Here is a 10,448-nt window from a genome sequence, read left to right on the forward strand (position 1 = left end):
GTCACCACAGTGGAACTCCGGTCCACTAATGATTGGCAGTGGATTTTTACGTGCTGAGTTGCCAGCCCTGATGCACAACCTTCAACGAAGGTACGCCCATTCACGCATGTCTCTACACAGAAGATGCTCTAGCTGAGAATGGAACAGGACAACGACTTACTGTGAGGCAACAACGCTACCGCAGCACCACCACAAATTACAACAAATATAATAAAAATTAAAAAAAAATGTAGAAAACAGTGTAACTGTATTATTGGCAAAAATATATAATTAAAAACTGGAATCAAAAATGTAACCCCAAATTTCAGGCCCTTACAATGCAATCTAATTAGATTGAATGTTGGGTTCTGTCAAACAGGGCAAGCTTGTGAAAACACTTGCCAGAATATCCTTCTCCGTTTTTCTTTCTTTTCATAAGACATGTTTTGGAGACTCTTCATGGATCCCATGTGGGTAATAGCCCTCCCTCCGTGTTAGTAGGAATGGGTTAGCGTTGGCTAATCATTTGCATATTTTTATGCACAGAGTTTCAAGTTGATTTCTGCCCTGCAACAGGCAGGAGATATGATGATGATGTGAACTGTAAGAAAAAGCCTAATTTATCTTTCATCACAGGTATAAGCCAGTTTATAAGATTTTTTTGGATCTATGATGAATCCATCAAGTTATAAACAGTGTAACTTATTTTGTCAAATCAATTCCTTCTAAACCTATAAAATAAGTACAGACAGACAATAATATTAAAAATTAATACAGTCAAAAAATGACTTTTGCATGGGTCAAGCACCCTACACCCCAATTTTCTATTTTTTAATATACTAACTCTATTGTAACATCAGCATGGACAAATGCAAACTCCACAGGAACAAAAAAATCTTCCCACTCTGTTTCTGCAGCATTAAGCTGATAACAGTTAATCCCTCGAATCTGCAGTTTACAAATTAACCAGCAGCTACAAACTCCCTGCTATCCCCAGAGCAAGTCCAAAAAACACAGAGTACAAATTATGGTACCACAGATATTACATTGCCAAACAATATACATAGACAGGAAGATAGAACTACTCACTGTAACGGCAATTTGATATGCAGAGTCCAATATTGAAAGAATTAATGAAATAGTATATAGTAAGACCACATGCATCCCTTTTCTTGGGGACAATTTAAATAATTATCCATGTATTTCTCAGAAATAAAGAAACTATATCATACATGTAATGTATCAATGAGCAACAATTTCAGTGATTATCCCCTGCTGCAGTGTATTTTTTCAGAAGAGGATATATTAATGATAGATGTTACCACATTTGGAAAGCTTCTAAAAAATTAACCAAAACCCAATTAGAGCTCATTATAAACTTGAAATCATATATATATGTCTGATTTTAAAGCTATTAGTCAGTTTTCAGTACTATATGGTTGGCCAATGAAGGTGTATTATTGTTCATAGGTTCATAGGTTCATACTAGGCTATCTGCCCGAGGGCATTTACAAGCCTAGCCCATAGTTTTGTGGCTTACGCCACCCCTTTAGTATGGGGAACTATACCCATTATTTTTCTGTGCCTCTGTCGAGCAGTGACACTGAGGTAATCCCTGGGGTATATCTGCGATCTCCCATCCATTGTTGACAAAGTAAGATGTGTGAGTGCCCTCAGGGATAAGGTGCCATGATCCATTCCACTGGCACATGATGGAGAGGGGCTGTAGTCCTTTGATGCACTTCACTGAACCAATAAATATTGGTAAACAACAACAAATACACAGAATAAAATCTAAATCTATAGGAGTACAAACCATTATAAAATAAACATACAATGTCTGTGGCCTTAAGAGTGTGTAAAAAAATGTGAACTCTTGCCCTTGGTCAGAGGTTCACACCATTTACACACAGGCTCCACAGTGAGCTACCACAATAAGGATTTACACACCCTGGCTTACCAGGCCCTTCTCCCACTTCTGCCTGAGATCAGTGCTTTAAATTGGTGGATTATCCACAGTAACTACAATTTAACTAAACTGCAGCATTCACTCACAAACAAACTAAAATTTCCAGGAGGAGTCAGTAATACTCTTAAGTACTATAATCCTCCTACTTTGTGGTAGCACTGCCACTAGGTAAACCACACATGGAAAACTCCACTTACCAGTTATTGCTATATTGTTCAGAATAAGGTAGATGAAACATAAAAAAATTATACTAGTTCATACTTTTGTTCTCCCTCTCTCTGGCTCTCATTCAGAGGCTGACAACACAGCTAGTTATTATCCCTCATTGATTACATACGTATATGAAATACCCAGCACAGACTTCTGAAATTCAATAAATTCAGTTCTTTACTAAAATAAACTAAACAATACAGTTTGAGAAATTAAATATACAGACAGCTTGTCATACTACACAAAACAATGTAAATTAAAGAGATTTAGACAGGCATACAGCTTATAGGAAAATGTTAACTAACCATCTTAAAAATTTGCTAACTAAAATCTGAGCTTAATAGTTACTAGGCCCCAGCAGCACTATCTAAGGGGTACAAAAATGTAACAGCATAGCAAAATAAAACAAATTCTCTTTCGCTGGGAAGAATAAAGTTCATAAAGAAAGCATGCATATCCAAGACATCATAAAAGCTGTTCAGAATCGTTCCTCTAAGCTAAAGTCTTCACAACAGCCCCATACCACATGACATCTGGATGGGTGCATCAGGATAGCTCATCACTTTATATTCAGTCGGAACAGCCATAGTCAGAGTCCACTAAAACAGTCTGCGGTATTTCCCTTCTTTGGTACTCAAAATTCAAATTGCAAACAACAGGCCTCATCTGAGTGACATAATGCCTTAAATTACAGGAGAAAACTGGAATATTTACATGAATTAATGCATTAAATAACAGGAAGTATCAGGTGACAGCTAATTAACCTTGGGTGATTTCAGAGGGTGTATGTATATGACTAGCCACCTTACCTAACAAAAAAGTTTACATTTTAACTGCAGCTTGACAATAAACAGTTACACACCCTGCAGTCATATACACACTACCTTCCCCCTCAACATATTCTTGGGATTCAGAAAGAACTCCACTGGGTCATAATAATAAGGGGTGCAGAAAAAAGGCCCTATTTTTGCAATGCAGTATTTTACAATTCAGAAACACATTTGCTGAAATAAGGAAAGACTTAACTTTTAGTTAATTTGATCTCTGAATCACCATTAACTACCACGAGTGCTAGTCGGCACTTTTCTACAATAATTAACAGTGGAGGAAGCAGCATCATGTTAGCACAGACACCCCCCCACCCCAGCAATCACTCTCCCCCAAAATACACATATTCAAACACACACACACCACATACTCCATACCTGTCACTGTGATGTAAGAGTACCCTCCAATGTCTACTTTTCATGCTCTTGTAAGTGTCTTATCAGGACGGTGCAGTGGTTTGCATTGTTGCCTCAGAGCAGGTTCGATTCTTGGCTAGAGTGTCTTCTGTGAGTCTGCATGTCCTCCCTGCGTTCGTGTGGGTTTCCTCCCACATTACAAAGACATGCATCTGGAGCATTTCTCCCTGGGCCTCTGCTGAAAATTGGCTCATTCCAAGTCGGACTTTCTTGATAAACAAATGTTAAATAAATAACAAACAGAAAAATAATAAATTGTAAGTTACAGACACAGTCAGTCATTAATTCCAGACATTACAGTGTCTATTAGTTCTCCACAACATTTTTTTTTATTTTTACCTTTAAGGTATGCTCTACAGCGTACCCTTGGTGTATAGTATTTCCCAATATTCCTGTTATGTTTAAGTGCCATTACAGCATGAAAAGTTACCCCTGGTGTCTAGTGTATCTCCCCTATCTCCATTAAGTTCAAGGGCCATCACAGCACAAGAAGTTATTGCTGGTGCTTAATGTCCCCCCTACCCCCATCTGTATAGTTATCCCTTGTGGCTAGTGGTCACCCAATCCACTTCTGTACAGACATCCCTGCTGGCAAGTGGTCCCCCAACCTAATGTTGCAGGTTTTGCTTATTTGTCTAGGAGTGTGTGGAAGTATGACAGCCAATCCAACACACACACACACACACACACACACACACGAGCGCGCATGCACACACATGGGTCTACCTGACAACACCGATGTGCTAAAACACCGACAACAAAATCACCGACACCACAAAACCAAAAGTTCAGAAACACAACACGTCACATACCCGACAAATCACAATCCCGACACTCAACAAACAAAACAAATCCCCTGTCCAAAAAGCACACACACAACACAAGCACACCAAAAACCTTTCAAACCTACACTGAACCTTACATACACAACTATATATGCACTAACCTTAACCCAAACCCTAACCCTAAGGTCCGTCACTATCGCACACTCACCTAACCCGCGCCCTAACCCTAACTCACTTAACCTGCCCCTATCCCTAACATCTATCACTATCACACACTCACCTGACCTGTGCCCTAACCCCAACTCACTTAAGCCACCTCTAACCCTACAGACCGTCGCTATCGCACACTTACCTTACCCGCACCCTAACCCTGACATCCGTCACTATCGCATACTTACCCACTAGCGCTTGTTTTACATGTCGGTGTTCTCAGCATTGGGATTCTCAACTGTCAGTCATCTTCTTTGTTGATCTTCCAGTGTCGGTCTTCTCGTCGTCGGCGTTTCAAGCTTTCAGCGTTATCAGGTAGACCCTCCCACACACACACACACACATATCCACCCACCCCCAATACAACTCCTTACTAACCACCCCTACTACTACCTCTCAGGCAAACACACATACTCATATGCACACACCACAACACCCACAAACACTACCTGACCACTAACTCCCCAACAGTTATGTCTGCCACAATGGATTACTTACCTTCAGTAGCCAGGAGCTACTGTTCTAATTTATGCATCAGAGTGATTCTCTGCCTTATTGCAGGCAGTTTTGGAGGAGTGCACATGACTAATGAGCGTTGCCTCTCCTCTGAACTGCCTCATTAGAATTTAGCATATCTGTGGAGGCAGCCCACTGTCATTCTACATGTCCTTTGTGGAAAAGTACTGTGGTAGGGATGTCTCTAAATGGGGAAAGGTTACCACAACATGTACACCTCATGGTAACCTTTTTGAATCGGTCCCATAATATGTTGCATATCTTTTCTATCTATACAGGAAAAAATTGCAAGTTTTATACAGTTTAATATATTTTACAAGTTTGTTGCATTCGTAATAATAAAACAGGTGTGGCCTGATATACAGTCATAAAAAAAGGTATTAACCCTCTATTTAAGCTGAACGATAATTGTAAATTACTGGTCATGAATTCAGATAGAGTTTATTTGGGTTATGCAACAGGGTCCACTTATTAACATGTCTCAGCCTCTGATCCAGAACGACCTAATCTCTTTTACAAAGTATGTAAAATGTGTACTTCTTTAACAGATAGATCTGTAGAGTACAGCATTTTATGTGGAACTCATCCCACTCCAGTCCATCTATAGCTAATTAAATTATTCTTTATCTTATTATTATAGCACCTTTCTAACCTTTACCCTGCTGGTAAAAATGCCTATATTTTGTAGCATCATAGAAAAGAACATTTATGAATGTTGTTTTGAAGATGGCAAATCCATATGGCACAAACATTTTAATTTTATACAAGGGGTAGAATAGAAGAGGTAAGAATATTATTTTGAAGGTGGCAGTTCCTTACGGCACATGTATTTTAATTTTATGAAAGCAGGAATGCACTCTATTGGTCATCAAATATTTATTTATCCAGTAAGAAATGTTTAATTCTTGAAACTGAAAAGCAGCTCCTTTGCCAGTTTTCAGAATCTGGCAAAATTTATTGTTGTAATCAAAGAGGCGGACTAGTTATGTGATATTTTCTTGACTATTTTATCTGAGATGTCATAATATTTGGAAGTGTGATAAGAATAGCAATTTGAAGTCAATATTTTATGGTATAACACTAAAATAAAAAGAAATCTGTAAACTGTTAGATACAAATCATTAATAAATGTAGCACCACTCATATTCCCCCCAGTCCCTACACACACACACACACACACACACACACACACACACACAAAACAATACACGTGTTTGTTATTATTATTATTTTTTTTCATTTTGCATTTGTCAGCTGCTATTCACTATGGTATTTAAAAAACTGTAATTGATAATACAGTCAGTTACAAGTTCCCTGACAAAGGTTTTTGTTATTAATTGAAATCAGGGACATTTTCCCACAACAATGTTAGAATAACAAGAACAAACTGTAAATAAAAGATAAATCTGTGCTTTCAATATCATTATCCTGAGTTACTTCTGTGTTGATGAATATTCCTCACTCAGTTTGCTGTTGCCTAAAGCAGGCAAAATATTTATCTTGTTTTAAACGTCTGTACTGCCACTAATGATAGTATAGACCTTTGAGAATGTTGCTTGCTTATTTCAGTTGAAATGCAACCGTAATCCTTCATTTATGTTTTTTCACAGTTAGCTAGCCACCATATGCAGACCATAGCCTAGTCATGTGATATATTACCAAAGTCTCAACAAGTGACACAAATAATATTAAGAAAGTCTTCAAGGTGTATAGAAATGTTTACTGTGTCAGCATTTTTACTCATTCTTCAGCTTCATACTCTTCATCCAGGTTGATTTACAAATACTAAGTATTTTTTTCTTTCTTGAAGAACGCATTGGAACCGCAGAAATCCTACAGATTCACGTTAAGGAATATGAGAAGCCTGCAGAAGAGAATAATTAATGTGTATGGATACCACCGAAGAACACACAATACATTAGAATTAATTTATGTACAATGCACAACTAACACCTATGCCAAAGAATAAAGCAGCATCATTATCCTACCAAGCCTCTCTGCTGGAGGGCTGAATTTAGGAAAACCACCACCAAGCATTTCTAGTCAAAAATTGGAAATAAATATATTTTGTTGTGATATGAGCTACAAGCTAATTAACTGTTAGGTACTCAATGTATTTATGTCAACAACTAAGTTTTCTGAACCGAATTAGCATTTTGACTTGCAAGAAATGTGCATAATAGCTAATAAGTATGCTTAATGTAATGTAATGTTTGAATGAATGTACAATGGTTTAGCCATCATTTCTACATTTTGACATATAGTGCAGACAATTTTCTTTCTCATAAAGGATTGATAAGTTTATACAGTGAAATAATTGCCCTTCCTCAAAAGACAGAAAGACATTTTCTTTTGTGCCCCAAGAATTCATGTAACCATTCATTACCATATGTAACAATTGCCATTACAAAAGCCCTTCCTTCTGACATAATAGAAGTCCCAGTTCACTAGTATTTCAGGAAAAAAAGATAGTCTGAGACTAGAGAAGGTCATTACTCCTTAAATAGAGGCCTTGCCATTTAAGTTATAGCCTTCAAAAACAGCTGGACATAATCATGCATAGAAACACTTTGAAATGGGGCCTCAGTGGCATCAGTAGCCTCCAATCATGATATTTCCTTCATGAACACAAAGATAATACAAAGCAGTAAAAAAATGAAAAAATAATTTAATGGCTACCTTACATCTGGAATAACAAATATTTGGCTAAACTTCCACAGTTCATGTGTTGTAACTGGTAGATTCACAGTTACTATGTCATTTAACATTTCTGGATATGAACTTGAAGACTGGTGTTAAAGTTCTATTACTGTGACCTACTAAAATGAGAAGGACATTACATATATGTTGCCATTCTTATAAATAAAGTCGTACTTTGCAGTTTAATGCTTTAAAACTTTTTTTGCGATTTCTATGTACTTAAATGCATTTACAGGTTCATTACTCTATTTCACGGTATTTCCCTTGCTGGTTTGATGTGCACAATGTCAGTAACTGCACCCATTTTCCATTTAAGGCTCTAACAAGTTGTAATGTTTGCTTGGAGTAGGAGTGCCTTTGGTTTATCTTTATTTGTTGCATTTCTTGAATTGACAGGTCCAGTTGGTCATTTTCAGAACAGTCCTGGTGAGAACACCACCACCAACGTACTGCAATACGTACTTAAGACAATGCAGGTTATAGTAGCAGCATGTCACTATGTAGCATGGCTGTACAATGAAAGTTTGGTGCCAGTTGTTCACAATCTCAGTTCCAGTATAAGTTAAGAGACTGCATGAATTACAGTAATTCACAAACTATGGTATATAAATAAACATTACAGTATTTATCATCATAAGAAACATTATTTACATTGTTAGGCATTGATGAAGATACAAATGGGTGCATCCATTCATAAGGATACTCTGTTAGACTAACACAGGAAGATGTACATAAAGCATGTAGTTATGATTTGGCAAGCTTCAGACTTTTCTCAGAAAGGTAAAGGTTGACTTGTACTGTTGAAAAGACCCCTCCCCCAAAAAGTGTAATAAGTGAAGAAATAAAGAAGTATCAGCAGTAAATAACAAACAGTCTGGACAGAGGGCAAAGATGAGGGACAAACAGTAAAACAAGGGAATGGTTTAACCTATATGGAGCAATAGTTCAAATAATGCATCTTCATACGTAATACCAAATATTGCACTCAGCTTTTAATAATGAATTTCATTTCAGATGAAGAAGAATCCTTATAGTCATTCAACAAAACAAGGCACTGAAAGAGAACAGATATGTCTGCAAAGAGTGCAGTTGCAGTTATGAATTATTACTGTTATTTTAGTGGAACTGGTTCACACTTTTTATGGAGCTCTTTTGCTTTCAATTATTATTCATAAACCACTGTACTAAACCAATTGCATGTATTTTGTTCTGTTTATATATAGAGATAATTGATAATTCACTGTACTAAACCAGTTGCATGTATTTTATTATGTTTATATATAGAGAGAATTCATAATTCACTGTACTAAACCAATTGCATGTATTTTATTCTGTTTATACATAGAGAGAATTCATAATTCACTGTACTAAACCAACTGCATGCATTTTATTCTGTTTATACATAGAGAGAATTCATAATTCACTGTACTAAACCAACTGCATGCATTTTATTCTGTTTATAGAGAACAAATAGAAGTTTTAATACTGATAAGGTTCTGGATTAAAACATTTTTATGATAAATTTACTAAAACTGCAAAGTCATGAATTCAGTACCTCACTTTGAAATGGGTCATTTTCTCACTTGTTTGCTGCACTGTTTTCACCCAGGTAGCAGCAGGGCAAACATCCAATAGTTCATTTCTGATGCTAACTGTTAAGGGCCCTAAATGATGATGCAGGCAGTTAAGAACAAACATGGTTACCGATCCTTCATACCAAAATGTAAATATTGATCTCGCTGCTCTAAATATTCAGAAAGACAATGGTAAGGACTAGACTGTACCAAAAATGAAAAAAAAAAACACTAATTTATAATTATTTACTAGTCAAAGGCCACCTGAGCAATGTGGGATATGACACGTGTGACATATGTGACATGTTATACTACACTGCAAAGTTTTTCTGAGCTTGCAATAACTTCAATCACAGTACAACCAGCAGTTGCAATAACTGCGATACAGTGCACTGGAAACCTTTTCTGAGCTTGCAAAAACTTCAGCAACAGTATAAAATAATTGTAAAAGAGTATTTTCTTTATTTGTCTGAGCTTAACTTGGTTAATGCATTTATTGCAATTAACCAATTTTAATCCTTGCCTGACTGCAGACTCCAAAGACTTACTGAAAACACCCCCTTGTAGATGGCAGTACCAGATATGTGAGATGTTACAGCAAAGACATGCTGAACTCAGAGGAAAAGGCCAGGAATGATTACCACAGAGAAGTGCTGTGTTACAGCTTTTTAAGATGTCAGTGGATAAGCAAAGCTACAAGGACATCTGTTAATTTGTTACGTGTACACTGCTTCAAGAGATTTTTTCTTGTACAATCTGGGCTATTTGAATTCAGCTTCTTAACATTTAATTACATATAGAGAAGAACATTTTTCAAAATGCAGAAAAGCTTTATAGTGCATAGTCATTCAAACGTTTGAAAAAAGGGATAATAATAAACAGACACTGACTGAAGATAAAAACAGCTTGTTTCACCTAAGGTATTCATTTCCCTCACTACTAGACAAGGCACAAATATTAGAGAGCCAATTTTTTTCACAGGAACACTAGAGGAGCTCAAGTTCCTAGCACTTGAAAACCACTGTTTTGAAGGCAGGGATTGGGAGGTGCCTTGTAGCTCATGTAAGTAGCTGCTCTCACTCAAACTCAAATATGAGTTTTGGCAAGCAGCTGTGGAAAGGGAGCAGGAAGGGAGGGTTACCTTTGGGGAGGGAAAGGGGAGTTTTAGGTTTAAAGGGCAATTGAGCCTTTAGTATTTGGGAAGTGGAGAAAATGTTTAGGGTAAGTGAGAGAGGACTTGGATTGGGAAATGGATAGGGTG

The 10,448-nt window shown here is 37.0% G+C and overlaps 1 protein-coding gene across 4 annotated transcripts in view; it reads left to right on the forward strand.

Annotated features, from left to right (window-relative positions):
* The window catches only part of TBATA (thymus, brain and testes associated), a 692,576-nt gene extending 684,777 nt beyond the window's left edge, over positions 1-7,799 (forward strand). For all 4 annotated transcript variants that reach the window (XM_044056960.1, XM_044056961.1, XM_044056963.1 and 1 more), the window contains one exon: positions 6,724-7,799. In XM_044056960.1, the coding sequence (XP_043912895.1) occupies positions 6,724-6,797 (74 nt within the window). In that variant the 3' untranslated portion in view covers positions 6,798-7,799. The remainder of the gene's footprint in view (positions 1-6,723) is intronic.
* The last annotated feature ends 2,649 nt before the right edge of the window (positions 7,800-10,448 follow it).

This window comes from Protopterus annectens, chromosome 14.part0 (assembly GCF_019279795.1).
Source record: "Protopterus annectens isolate FY-2018-M chromosome 14.part0, PAN1.0, whole genome shotgun sequence".
NCBI lineage: Eukaryota > Metazoa > Chordata > Ceratodontiformes > Protopteridae > Protopterus > Protopterus annectens.